Source organism: Tiliqua scincoides, chromosome 3, assembly GCF_035046505.1.
Source record: "Tiliqua scincoides isolate rTilSci1 chromosome 3, rTilSci1.hap2, whole genome shotgun sequence".
NCBI classification, from domain to species: Eukaryota; Metazoa; Chordata; class Lepidosauria; order Squamata; family Scincidae; genus Tiliqua; species Tiliqua scincoides.
Window position 1 is genome coordinate 215,324,226 of NC_089823.1, and position 14,607 is coordinate 215,338,832.

Genomic DNA, 14,607 nt, shown 5'->3' on the forward strand with positions numbered 1-14,607 from the left:
TGGCTATCGAGCAGTTCCCTCTGTGCCACCCTGACTTCCATGATGGGGAAAAAGGCAGGATATTATTCTGCATAGATCTCTGACATTGACCTTCATCAGGAAAATGGGTATATTAAAGATCCACCATGCATGGTAAGTATTAATGCCTGGGCAGAAATAAGGATTCCTGTCCCAGGCCCTGTAGCCTGCGGTCTGGAGCACTCTAGGGGCTTAGCCAGATGTGCGCTTAATCACACAACTTGGCCAGGTTTGGGGGTGTGTGTTTTCAATTTAAATAGCGTATGGGATGTGTGAAATGGGGCAAACCTACATTGGAAGTTAAAAACCAACTGAAGTTTGCTTGCTTGCTTCTTGCTTGCTTGCCAACGGCTAGCTTTCCAAGGGCAGTAGTCATAATAGTAATAGAGTAGATTGTATCAGGAGGTTGCTCAATGGATAGAGGCTTTCCTGCATATAGTAATGTTAGTAAAAACTATGCTGTTTTATTTATTTATTTATTTCAATAGCATGGGGTGGGTCATGATTGGACCCAAAATTGCAACATGGGCAAACTGCTAAAGCCCCTCCTCTCCTGTTGTGGTTTTGACCCATTTCACTACCTGCCACTTGCTATTTAACTCTAAAAGGAGCTCTCTCATCCAGCCTGCTTGCTATTAAGCACACTGACCCAAGACATAGCAGTATGAAGATGGCATCCAATATGTCATGAACAGAGCATCATTAATAGTTTAATTACCTCTGGATGAACAATCATCCGCACACTTTCACATTCCCATTCTGTACTTATTGGTGGAATTCTGTCTGAGGTCTCATATTTGTTACTTAACAGCTTTTGGTACATCCCTAACAAATGTTTTCTCCAGTATAACAGTTATTCTCCTTTGCCCTGAACACTGCCTTATCTGAAGGTGTTTGACAGGGTCTTTCAGCATCTTATCACATCAGTGGCAAAGCAGGCCAAGTGCCAGCCTTGTGCTAAAGCTTGTTATTGCACAAAACTGAGTTACTTGATGCAGTCTTCTTCATTGTAATCTTTGCAGTCTTTGCATTGCACCTTTCTGTTAAAAAAAGAATGTAAAGTGAAATACAAAAAGAAGTTAGACACAGGCCCAGTGCAGGAATAATGCTTAATCATGGTTAGCACTAATGATAGTTTGTTGTCTGAACCCTAAGGTAAGGTTCCAAATATATTTGTCATTTCTCCCCCCCCCCCCCAATTGCCCTTGCACATTATGTTTGACTTGTAAAATGTTCTTAGTTTTTTCCAATTTTTTGGAAAGAAACTCAGGTTATTTGTTACATAATCTAAGGCAGGCAAAGGTCACTCATTTCAACTGTCTAGTGCTACTGTTAGAGAGGGGGGTGGGATGTTCTCTGTAGGTTTAACCATGGTTACTGCCAACTACGGTTTGAAAAAACACTTCAAACTATGGTTTCACAGCCTGGTTTGAGGCTTTCACCATAGTTCAAGGGTTCAGACATTATGCTTAAGGAAAACAAATGGTGGTTAAGGACCCAATCCTATGCAAGTTTCCAATGGTGATGCAGCCATGCCAATGGGGCACGGACTGCATCCTATGGGGGGGCAGTCACAGAAGCCTTCTTTTAGTAAGGAAATATTTGTTCCCTTTCTTTGGAACTGCATTGCAGCTGCATCAGCACTGGAAAGTTGGATAGGATTGGCCCCTAAATGTGCACAGAGGGACAGTAATGGGAAACCTTTATTTTCTTTGTTCTTTCAATTTTTTAAACACACTGCTCGCCTCTTTAAACTTTGCTGTGATTTTATCATTTCAAGCCACAGTGACTGAAAGCAATGGTGGCACTCTAGACATCAAGGCAAACTGTACATGTCACATTTCTTAAATAGCCCTTGGAGAGAGCTGGACTTTGTAAAAGTCACTTATATCAGAAAGCTTTCTGTTCCTTGAAAACTCCTGAAGGAGGTTTCTAAAATAGCACCTTGTTACTTGTGAATTGTAAAGGGAAATTGGCTGCTTGCAAGGGGAAATGGAAGGATGGCTCTTTCTCTGTTATCTGTGCTATCTCAATGTGTTTTATCTGTGAGGTTTACCCATGCCCTTGTATCAGATCATTATCTTTTGGCCAGAGTGGAGCAGTGATGCATAAGACATTCCTTAGCTCTAGCTGTAGGTTCTGTTGCTCACATGTGAATAGACTATGAAGGCTTTAGTGGTTTAAATCACTAAAGCCTTCATAGTCTATTCACATGTGAGCAACAGAACCTACAGCTGGAGCCTAAGGAATGTCTTATGCATCACTGCTCCACTCTGGCCAAAAGAAGAATTACACAGAGGTGATTATATGTAGAAGCTTCTTAGCCACAATAGTGCAGAGTGAGAAAGTTTATGAAAGCTTTCAGAGTAGGCTTGTTGACCAGTATGAGCAAGAGCTACCTCTCATTCTGGTCACCTCTGCCTTACTGAAACTTTCCCCTCACTTAATAGGGATTGGCTATGACATTGCATAAGCTATTTATGTAGTCACATGGGTGCTGTAGGCTTATACCATAGTCTTTTGAGACAGAAGGTTGCCAACTTGTCTTCTAGATGCCAACTAGTCACCACTCGTCTTCCAGCAGCTAGTCCTGAAGAAACCGTGTCATGGTTACAGCAGGTTACAGCATGTCATGGACAAAGTGCAGGACACATCCAAATCAGAAATCCCAGGGCACTTGATTTTGAACGGGATATTAGAGGGAGAAGTGGTATAAATGAAATAATATAAATGTGTCATCAATAGGAGGATGTAAATGTAAGAATCTAACAAAACCCTTGTTGGATACAACCATATGCCATTCCTGTCCAGCTTCCAGCCCTTCCGTATGATTATGTAAGTGTAAGAATGTGGCACTCCTTAACACTGGAGTATGACAAAGTTAATAAATTAGGACCCAATCCTATCCAGCACAGGAGCACCAGCACCAAATGGCAGCCTCTGCATCCTATGCTAGACAGGCTGCAAGTCTTCTCAAAGTAAGGAGACATTTGTCCCTTTACCCAAGTAAAGCCCAAGCCTGCTCAGTAGGGTTTCTCTAAGCTGTGTCAACTATTTTGCAGGCACAGACTTGAGAAGCCCTGTGTCAGGCTTTCGAGCCTGAGAGAGGAGATAAGATTCTGTGGAGGAGGCCTCTGCTGATCACACCCCCTCTCCCGGGTCTGTCTCACCCCTGTTCTACTCTCCCCACACTCTCCTGCCACCTTCTCCAAGCTCCTACATTGCTCCTACCTTGGCTTTGCCAACACCTGGGCATCCAATGGCAGCATCAACAGGGCAGCATAGGCCTCCCTGACTGTGAAGGAGGTGTATGGGGTTTTAAGGGGTAAATAGAATTATAAGGAATTATTCAATATATAAGAGGGTAATGGGGTAGGTTAGGTTAAGGTAACTGAGGGAGAGTACTTAATATAGAGGGAGGACATGGGAAAGGAAGCTATGTCTTTTGAAGTTGGAACTGCATAGTCAGGCAGAGTGATGGAGTGGAGAAGGTGTTAATCAACAGGAAGGGGGAGGAAGAGTGAACTTTGAAGGGGAAAGTAGAAGAACTCCTGAAGGCCAGATAGCCTGGGGAACAAGGAGGATAGCACCAGGGCCAGGAGATAAAACACATGTGCATCTGATGAGATCACGACATGGAAGAGAAGTACTTGCAGGGGTTCTGATTGGCTCAATGGCAAAAGCGGGCCCGGGTGTATGATTGGTTGAACAGCATAAGCGAGGCGAGCATGACTCGGCAAAATTGGGGAATTATGATTGGTGGGCTGTGCCATAAAGCTGGGCTGGGTCTTTGCTCTGGGTCCCCTTGGGGTTGGCGCATGCCAAGGGTAAACTCTGCTTCTCTGAACATCTGGAAGGAAAGATCATGTAAGTGTATATAGGCATGTGAGTAGAGTAGAACCAGTTAGCTTTCTTATTTTCCTGTAGCTACGTTTGTACTGACATCTGTAGTTGCCCTTGAGAAGCCCACTGTGTTGGGTGGCAGCTACTTAAGGTACTAACCTCAGTTACAATAAAGAACTTTTACTCTGATTTTGGAGGATGTGTGCTCAGGGGCGGGCTGGAATGACTCAGGAGAACCCAAGGGCTTGCTTGGGCAAGCAGCAAGGGGGGCCCTTCACACTGCCGGTGCCACTTACTCTTTACAGCACATTTTTGACACCCAGCGCCGATGCTATGGGCACAGCACCAAAGCTGGGGCGGTGTTGGATTGGGCTGCCTTTCAATTTCTCCCTAAGGAGAAGTGTCCAATTCACTGTTGCTCTTTCCACTCACAAACAAATGGGCCAAGGGCAGCATTGGAAGGTCATGCCCTTTCAAAGATATGATTTGAAATGGGTTTAGCCTGGTTTTTTGCTGCATCCCTCCTTTGAAAAGCTTAGTGTTTCCAAGCATTGCTGATTGGATTCTGGAAGAAGAGTAACTGTGAGCTGGGCCTGTGAAGTGACGGCTGTATTGATTAGAGTGAAGAAAAGCACAGCAAGGAGGAGGCGAGACAAGAGAGATGGCTGGAGGTCGTTTTCCTTTTCCAGACTAATTGGGCAATTTTCGATCTGCTGCTATTTGTTTTGCCAAGTTCCAGGCGCTTTCACCAGGAAGTGGGACTCCTGCTCTGCTGTGTGTTAAGTGGGCAAATGGGATTCTATCTGGGCTGCTGTCACTTTTTGCAGCTCCTGAAGACAAAACGATGGTTAGTCAACCACTTAAATGTGCTTTTTTGTCCTTCTAGGGGGATTTCTTGCAACATCTTTGGAAGTCAGCGCCGCTGTTTTTAAGCCAGGCTGCTCCAGCCTTTCAAAACTTTTGTTTTCATTATGAATCAGTGCTCACTGACGGTTCAACAGCCATAAAACTCTTTCTCACTATAAATAGACAGCAGCAGCTATTCTTCTGGGATCTGCTTCTCCTCCCAGCCCTCCAGTCATATTACTGCTAATATTTAGATAGCATGGAACAGTTGCACACCACTTTACAGGCTTCTTCACTCTCTCGGCCCGGTGAGGTGGGTCACTCTTATTCCCATTTCACAAGTGGGAACTGAGTCTAATTGGTAGTGATGTCCCCAAATATTTATGGTGAGCCCTTGGCAGACATTGCAATTGCACTTGTCAGATCAAAGTCCCACTATCTATTCTCCGGGCAACACTAAACTGACATATTTGTATTGCTGTCTTTGTTTCTTATCTTATTATTCTGATCTTGAGTTTTTTGTTTTTTAATTCTGGCCTTCCTCCAATTTGCTCAACATGGCATAAAACGGTCTTTCTCATCATCCCCTATTTTGTCTATGCAGCAGCCCTGTGAGTTAGCGTTAGCAGCTGGTTCACCCAGTGAGCTTCATGGCTAAGTGAAGATTTGAACATGTATCTAGTTCAAAACCCATAACCATTAACCACACTTTCTAGAAAAAAGAAAGTCCCTTTTAATGTATTCCACACAACCACATTTCAGAGCATAGTGATTCCATCAACCTTCTGCTGACCCTGCTTTGACATTGCTGTGGCATGGACATGTTTGCTGCTGTTAACATTTACATTATGCTAACAGAGTTCTGGGTACCCTTACAGAGCTCATAGTGGTGCCATCAGTTTCATAACTGCCGCATATAAAGCAAAATGGGACCATGTCTTCTGCAGCACATACTAGCCTGTTTTTGTCCAGTGTGAGATCCTTATGGAAATGGCAAGCAATTCCAAAACTTTGTCACAGTTTACCTTTAGTAAGTAAGCATAACCCATAAACTTTCTGAAGTAGAAAGAAATTAGGATGACGTTAAACAAATTGAAAATTTGCTACCCACTTAGCTGTGAGTGCAGTGCCTCTGCTCAAAGGATTCCCATAGGTTGAAGAGCACTTTGTTCCTTCCACCATGTACCCATGGTATGAGGGGCCACTGGGGAAACCAAAAGTCTGCGCATGAATAAATTAAATTGAAGTAAGAGAAAGAACTGGATTTTTATAGGGGAGGTACACATGGGTTATGCGTTCTTTCTTCTTCATGTGGGTGCATAAATAGAGGAAGGGAGGGACAAGGCTTTTAAATCAGTGATTCTCAAACTTTTGGGGAGATTTACTCCTGAAGTAAGTCTTTACAGGGGAGGGGCGAGAGCATCGACTCAGTCCCCAGATTCGTGTAGCTAAGGGGAGGCAAGGGGGTTGCTTTTACTCAGGGCTGCAACATGCTCCAGAAGGTTCGGGGACCCTCTGCAGCCCTCCACAGGGCTCCCCGAGGCTTGGAATGTTGAGAAAAAACTGAGCGCAAACAACTTTTGTCACTGCCTTCTTAAAGGGACAGGGAACCTTTTACACGAACTTGTGGGTTGCGACCCACCAGTTTGAGTACCACTGTTTTAAACTGTTCATTCAACTCCAATTTAATCTTTGGGGGACTGTTTTTCCCATAACATTTCTTTACACAGCTTTAAAGGGAAAGAATAAGATATGCTTTATGTACCTTGCATGATTTCAAAGTAATTCTTTTTTAAATATTTGGTAGCATTTGAAACGAGATGATGATGTGTACCTAGGCACCTGTGCCTTAGGCATCCATTGACCTTTAAACCAATGTAGGAGATGAAACGGTTATGCTTATGATTGTGATGCCCTGTAGTGATTGTTTACCCTTCATTTCAAAATCTATCAAAATTCACAGTCACACGATCATTGGGGCAATTGCAAAATAATAGGTCTTTACATTGCATTTTTCTTTTGGTTCTCTTTTATTATTTTTTACTAAAGCTTCAACTAATAAGGGAAAAGTAATGTGAAATCCTAGTACAATGAATGACACTGTATAGCTAGGGAAGGAGCGCACTGAAAAGCATGATGTGGATTTGCGCCCCCCCTTGTGGTGAAATGATGAAAGGGCAGGTTTCATAAATTACACTCATCTGTGTTGCATCTCTGACGTAGCTAATATTGAATAAAATACGTGTGTAAACAGTACATGTTTGAAAGCTAAAGGAAATGAATTTACTGAACTGGAAACTGCAGTAAAGAGTTTCCTGTTGCTTCTACATTCGGGAAGATTATAGCCCACATAAATCAAAAAAGCACATTGGCCTTCAGCTGATTAACAAATTCACCCTTAAGTGAAAATTAAAATATTGCAATCTGACTCATTGTATCATCATGGAAGAATCAAGCTGAGATTCTGTGGAGTGGTTTGCAGCAGTGAGACCTCTGTTTCTGATCTGGCACTATTAGGAAGGCATAGGATTCAACAGCCTGTCAAACAATGCAAGAGGCAGTTGAATCATAAAACACCACCTAATGGGTCAAATGCAATTGCCTTGATCCCTTCTGAGATCATTTGCAAAGTGTTTTCCACCTTCATTTCATTCAATTTCATCTTCTGAAGTCAAAATAACATTGCTTGCATTTGAATTCTGCTGCAGGTGTGTCGAGAGTACCAGCGTGGCAATTGTAACAGGGGAGAAAATGATTGCCGGTTTGCTCACCCTGCCGACAGTGCAATGATTGATACCAACGACAACACCGTTACCGTCTGCATGGATTACATCAAAGGGAGATGCTCAAGGGAAAAGTGCAAATATTTTCACCCGCCTGCACACCTGCAAGCTAAGATCAAAGCTGCCCAGTACCAGGTCAACCAAGCAGCAGCTGCTCAGGCAGCAGCTACTGCAGCAGCCATGGTGAGTCCAGATAAAATAAAATAAATCTTGCAGAGTTGTAACATTGTCAGCCACAGAAAAATATAACTATATGAACTCTCCTTGCTTACAATGAGTTTGTTCAGGTATCCCATCCCTATGTATTTCAGTAAGCTTCTAAGCATGTGATGCAAAGCTGCTCTTAAGTAGTTTCAGGTTCTCCCAAAAAACATTCTGCAAAATTGTGTAGGGTTGGTCTGTGTACGTGTGACCTGTGCATATATGTACATGCTCAAATGAACATATCATTAGTCTGTGAATATACTGAGAGTTGTGCATTGAGTATGCTGCTTCACGTATACATTGACAGCTACCAATTCTTAGTTTTTGATATGCATGTATGTGCTTGTCAGGATGGGTTTAGCCTGTGAGTTGTTTCACTATACCTGCTACATAAGAATTGCATGAGGAGTTAATGGGCTCCTCACTGGGTGTCATGACCTTTCATTTCCTGGGCTCCATTTTTGGTTTTATGGGAAAAGGTGGCACCTCTTTAAAGGGATCCAAGTAGGAGTGGAACCAGGAGTTGGCCAGGTCGGACACAGACCAATGGTCCCCAACCGACCCACCCAACCAGGCCGACCCCTGAGCCCTCTTATACCAGAAGCAGCAGTAGTGCTCAATGCACCACCAGGGGGTGGACAGGGAGCAGCATGACGGGCCCAGTGCAGGGCTTTGCCCTAAAGTGCCCATCAACCTGGCACAAGCACTGGTTGCAATTGCATAGTTGGTCTGGGCAGAAATGTCCCACTGTCTCATTTCCTGCTCATTGCACCTCCTTTTCTTCTTCATTTTTCATCTTTCTGCCTGTGCACCCATTTGCCTTGTTAAAGCTGTCTCCTGATTTCTTCTAGCAGCAGTTAAAACAGGCTGATTCATGCTTCCAGGACCCAAACCCATTTCAAGATTCCTCTCTAACTCTGGGGGATCAGATTGAGAAGGCTGCCAATAGGTGTGCAGGCACAATGGTACGAATTCAACATTTACTATGAGGGGAGGGGCTTACATCACCCAAACCTGACAGGTGGAGCTAAAATATCGGTGGAAAATGGGCAAAGGCTCATACTGTTCAGTGCAATGAGAAAAGCCCTTATTTGGACATACTCTGACAAACATGTATGCACATGTATATTTCTGCTAATCGTAAAATGTACCTCTTAGTATTATATTTGCATTAGACTTGTTCTGTTCTTAGGCCTCCTTTCCACATATGGGGTTTTGCAGTAACTTTAAAATATCTAATTGAATTGGGGTGAGGGGTCGAAATAACTTCTGGAACTACTTAGGAGCAGACATCTCCAGCAATTTGACTATCACATTATTTGAGGGAGTGACACAGTTCTGGTTCTTGATTCACTTAAATATGACAATGGTGTAATGAATAATTGCACAACGGGGAAGTGGACTGTGACATGGAGTAGCAAAAATGCAGGACATTGGGAGGTCTTAGGGAACATGTGGTTAAAATGTGATTGGGGGTGTTAATGTGTAGCTATTTTAATGGGCCCCTTCCTTGTTCTTTGCTTAGCTGTTAATGTTGTCCTATATATATTTTTTTTACATAACTACATGATTTGACCATTAAAATACTACTTCATGTGAAACATTGTTGTGTGATATTCATAGCACAGTAGTGGACAACAGGGGAGATGCTCTCTTCTGTGTTTATGGGCACTTGAGCAAAAATACAGAAGGCAGACTCTCTGTCTCACTCTTTCTCTTTCTTTCACTCTTTCCCTTCCCCCATTAGAATATCTTGTTTGTAATTAACTACATAGAGGTGTATCCTCCCAATAACAACTCGGTAGTGCCTTTATTGTGCATGCTTAGTCTTGTTATTCGTTGTATATGGCATTCCGATGATTTGTTTTTTATTTGTTTTTTTCTCACCTACCCAAAATGCACTGCTGCCCCCATGATGCACCTCTGCTTGCTGTTTATGTTAATGCGCTTGAACCCCACTGGCCCATTGCCATCATGTGCTCGCTGCCTGCTAATTAAGACTCAGTCGGCTGTCAAATCACTGAAGCGACCCCTCGAGGCAACCTTTGACCTGGTACTATGACCTTTCACCTTTTAGCTTGGCATGTAGCTTTATTATAGATACAATTTTTTTTTGTTAAATTCTATAAGTAAATTATCCTTATTTCCTGTTATAAAGTAATGTAAGCTCAATGGAAAACTGAGTGTGGTTTCCTGATCCACTTAACGGGAAAATTGTTCCATTTACAAGCGCATTTGTTTTCCAGCCAGCATCCCTAAGATGTAGGACCCCACATTCAGTTTAACCACTTTGTAGAAGTTTCTGAATGATGTAAGATGGGAAATTCTATAAAAGGAGTTTTTTTTTAATGTATATAATATATATTACATATATATTTGTATCTGTTTGGTTGGCATGGCTTAATAATATTCTTATGTAGATTTAACATTTGTAATGCAATGTTAAAAGTACCAGCATGATACGGTACGTTTTTTTGCATGCGTAGTTAGACTTTTTTGGAAGGGGGGAGGTGGAAGTAAATGTTTAATATTATATTAACCTGTTTCATTTGCTCTGTAAGGTTTCTTTTTAACATTGCTTTTACTTGTCAATCCTCATGGAGCTAGCAGTGCAGCTTTCTTTATTTTTTCTCCCTTGGTACCGCTGCTTCCTTACTAAAAACGTGAAGCTTTATTCAGTGAAATATGCTAGCACATAGACCTCCAGCACAGTTACCCTATGGTGCCCTAGTTGAAGGCAAAAGTAATATTTTGAAGCTTCAGCCTCACCCTTTCCTTGAATATTTAAGTCCGCTTCGCTGCTTGCTTGCTCAAGGATAACAAAAGAAAGAAAGATGGTTGTGTTTGACTGCCGTGCCTTCTACTGATCTTTCTGTTTCTCTTTTCTCTCCCTCCCCATCCCTTCCCCTTTTTGCAACCGGGCTATCTTATACTCTTCCCCCACTAGGGAATTCCTCAAGCTGTACTTCCCCCATTACCAAAGAGGCCTGCGCTTGAAAAAACCAATGGTGCCACCGCAGTCTTTAACACTGGTATCTTCCAATACCAGCAGGCTCTTGCAAACATGCAGTTGCAACAGCATACAGCCTTTCTCCCACCAGGTAAGTGCTGCTCTGCTTTCCCCTTTGAGCCAGACACAGGTGAGGTTGTAAGAACTTGCTGTGTCTCAGGCAGACATCTGAGCTGTTTGTTTTTGAAGTTGAGCAAGAGAGGTCTCGTAGGGTTGGCCCTTCTGGAGCAGGAAAGGAAGACAGTCTTTGCTGCTCAACTGCAGATACTGCACGTGTCTGTCTTGGAAGCAAGGTGTCGGGTGCTTTCCAATCTAATATGACAATCTGCATCTCCACGGTGTGCAATCTTATATTTCAAAGCAGCATTTGAAGTCTTCTCCCCTGTTCCTCTTGTCTAATCCTTCATTTCACACCTGTCACGCTGGTTTGTAAGGTTTTATTTTTTTTAAAATTGCTGTAAGACCCCTTTGCCGCTAATGGGTTTATCAGATCATTCTTGTATATCATTCTACATGCAAAAGCTACTTAGCTTATTATGTGCCTCAAGCATGACTTGTTGCAAACTGGTTGCAAAGGGCGACACTAACTTTATTCAGTACATCAGGGTTGTCAAACTCATTTCATACAGAGGGCCAAAGTTAGCATTCATGGTACCTGCTGCTGAGGACTAAAAGTGATATTATTCAGCAGAAAGTGACATCATAAAGCAGATGATGGCCAGAAATCAGCACTTTGTTCTCACCTAGAAACTCATTAGATGCAAATGACAGAAGAGAAAATGTGCAAATCTTGGTCATATTTACAACATATGAGAGCACCCAATTATCACTCTGGGAGAACCCCGTTTTAACGGGCCAGATAAATTGCTTCTGGGGGGCTTATTCAGCCCATGAGTCTGATGTTTGACACCCCTGCAGTATGGTTATGTAAAGATTTGAATAGGATTGGCTTTTTCAGCAAAACATCATACTTCAAATTATCATATGTTAAAAAAAGGTGAGTATTTGATTGTAAAAGAGACATCAACCTCTGTAATAGAACCATTCTGCTCAGTGAAAAACAATAGCAAAATCTCTCTTTGATTTCAGTAGCCACAGAAACAGATTCTATTATGATCTTATTTCTTTGGCAGTGAATGACCCTATTACCAATTTCAAATGATCTGGCCTAAGTAGTTTTCTAACAAATAAAATAGTTCCCAACTTTACCTTGAGCTGAAAGGTAACATTTGGATTCATAAATTTCCTCATTTTACAATGAAGTCAAGGTGAAAATTGTAGTCATGAGCTTTCTTTTTTAAAAAAAAATTTTGGTCAACAAAGGGGTCCTACATCATTGTGTCTTTTTCATATCTGCAAGTTATTGCACCATAGATTTTCATTGCTGTCTTATGTTCATTTGCTGCAATCCCTGTGCAAAAAGTGTGTGTTGGTTTAAAATATCAAGGAAGGCAATAAAATGGGATAATAAAATGAAAATTAACTCTAAGAGAACATGTACTACTACAGTAGGTCCTCCTAATCCATGGATTTGCAAGCCATGAATTTGATCCAACATTGGTTCCAAAGCCACTTTGGAAGGGGCCTCCAAGAGACTTCTAGCAAGTACTTCTGCCTCAGAAGGCCTGCCAAAGCCTCTGTGCACAACCTCAGAAGACCTGTTGGAGCTTCAGGCAGGCACTCCCGGTTTAGTGAAAACTGAAAGTGCCTGGTAGAAGGCTCTGGCAGGCATTTGGAGACCTCATAACATAGGTCAGACTACAGATTTCATTATTCGTGGTTTTCAGCCTCCTTCCAAGAACAGAACCCCCATGGATGCCAAGGGCCAACCTGTACTAATAAGATAAAAGCTTTATTTTCAGCAGAATCTTATGCATGTCTACTCAGAAGTAAGTCCCAGTGCTTGATGGGGCTTACGCCCAGGAAAGTTTGTATAGAATTTCAGCCTTTGTCCAGTGTTTTTTAATCCCAAAATATGGTCCCATCTCCCAGTTGTTAATGTCACAGTTCCTTTATACTGATACCACAGCTGTAGGGTTAGAGGTGCAAAATAGCTCATGCCTCAATTAGATATCTCCTACAATTGTCTTCTGCTCAGCATTGCTGCTTATGGTTTGACTGTTGAACCACACTGCTTCCCCCCCCCCAAGTCTATCGAAGGCAAAATCTACCTATAGACTAGGAAACAACATAGATTATTTATTTATTTAGAACATTTATACCCCGCCTTTCCAAAAGCTCAAGGCAGCTTACAATACTTGATAAATACTTAATACAATGTAAGATTAAAAAAATAAACAGTTAAAATCTAAGACATAATTTAAAGGCCAGCACAGCAAACTATTATTATTATTATTATTATTATTATTATTATTATTATTATTATTATTACTACTACTACTACTACTACTACTACTACTACTACTACTACTACTACATAGGTGGTGGTAAGTAAAAAAGCAATACACAACAGACATGTAATACACAATCAAGCAACAGGCCAGATAAAAACAATCAGGAATATCCCACCTTATGCATGCCTAAAAGCTAATTTAATGTCATTAGTATGACTCTTCATTATCATGCAGTTTTGGTATGCATGGAACTTAATATAATTAAAAAATGTACAGTCAGAGACATAGCAACATCCCTAGACTCACCCACCCTGATCCTCAGGTTTTCTGCATGAGCCTCTGAGTAATTAGGGTGGTGCAGCATACCTTGTTTGTGCAATGTCACCAGCCAATACATTAAACCTGATTAAACCTTTAAAATCCAAATGCTCAATATCTTTATGGGGGATCATAATCTCATAGCCCATTACCAATTGTTTTTAAAATATGTGATTTTTTTTTAACAGAAAGTTGGTTTTGAATCTATATTTTACATTCAATGAGAAGGACAGTAGCTTAGTACCAGAGTCCATACTTTGCATGCAGAAGGTCCCAGGTTTAATCAGCTTTTGATTAAAAGTGGTATAGAAGTATTCTTAACAATAATAATCCCCATCACCCTTCTTGGCATTTCCAAACAGGACTGGGAAAGACTCCCGCCTGAAACCATGGAAGACTGGATACTAGACACTACTGAGTTTGTTATATAAACAAAAGCAACACAGACAACAGAAGTTTATTCTCATGCTGTTGAAACACACATTTTGCTTCCTGCATAGGGATGCAGTCCTAATCAACTTTCCAGCATTGGCGTAGCTGTGCCAGTGGGGCATGTGCTGCATCCTGCAGTTAAGGGACAGTAACGGAGGCCTCCTCAAGGTAAGGGAATGTTTGTTCCCTTACGTTGGAGTTGCATTGGCCTTATGTCAGTGCTGGAACGTTGGTTCGGATTGCAGCCTAGCTCATTTTAATTACGAAAAAGAAAATACCAGCACACAGTACAGTCTGCTTTTACCCTGCCTTGCTCTTGTCAGACTAGTTCTAATCGACCACCACTGTGCTATTTGGTTTGACTGTGCTGATGGTTACATGATGCCACTGTTTCCATAATAACCAATTTTTTCTTCTTTGTCAAATGAGATGTTCCTAATTACACTTGTGATGGGTTGTTTTAATTCTTTTCCCTTTGCAAATCCACCTTCCTGTTGCAATGCATGATGGGCAGGCTCAATATTGTGCATGACACCCGCTACAAGTGTTGGTAGGTGCCAGCTTTGTTTCTTGATTATCTTAAAGCTGTTCAGCAGCTCACAGACTCTCAAAATCCACTGCTGGGTTTTAACATAATAGCTATTATGCCAACCCATTCTCCCCCTTTACCCCTGTACTAACACTTGGTCAATTAAATGCATTTGCTTTATTTAATTGACACAGACAACCTAGAAGTCATTTACTTTTTAGCATATCAAGTTTGTCTATTATACATTCTGTTCCCTCTTGTCAGCTTTGG

The 14,607-nt window shown here is 41.8% G+C and overlaps 1 protein-coding gene across 19 annotated transcripts in view; it reads left to right on the forward strand.

Moving 5' to 3' along the window:
- Window positions 1-14,607, forward strand: part of MBNL1 (muscleblind like splicing regulator 1) — a 188,473-nt gene that overhangs the window by 158,444 nt on the left and 15,422 nt on the right. For 8 of the 19 annotated variants that reach the window (XM_066618779.1, XM_066618764.1, XM_066618769.1 and 5 more), the window contains 5 exons: window positions 7,416-7,673; window positions 8,549-8,659; window positions 9,694-9,747; window positions 10,642-10,795; window positions 14,323-14,358. In XM_066618779.1, coding sequence (XP_066474876.1) covers window positions 7,416-7,673; window positions 8,549-8,659; window positions 9,694-9,747; window positions 10,642-10,795; window positions 14,323-14,358 — 613 coding nt within the window. The remainder of the gene's footprint in view (window positions 1-7,415; window positions 7,674-8,548; window positions 8,660-9,693; window positions 9,748-10,641; window positions 10,796-14,322; window positions 14,359-14,607) is intronic. The other 11 variants (XM_066618772.1, XM_066618784.1, XM_066618767.1 and 8 more) reach the window with 4 other exon arrangements.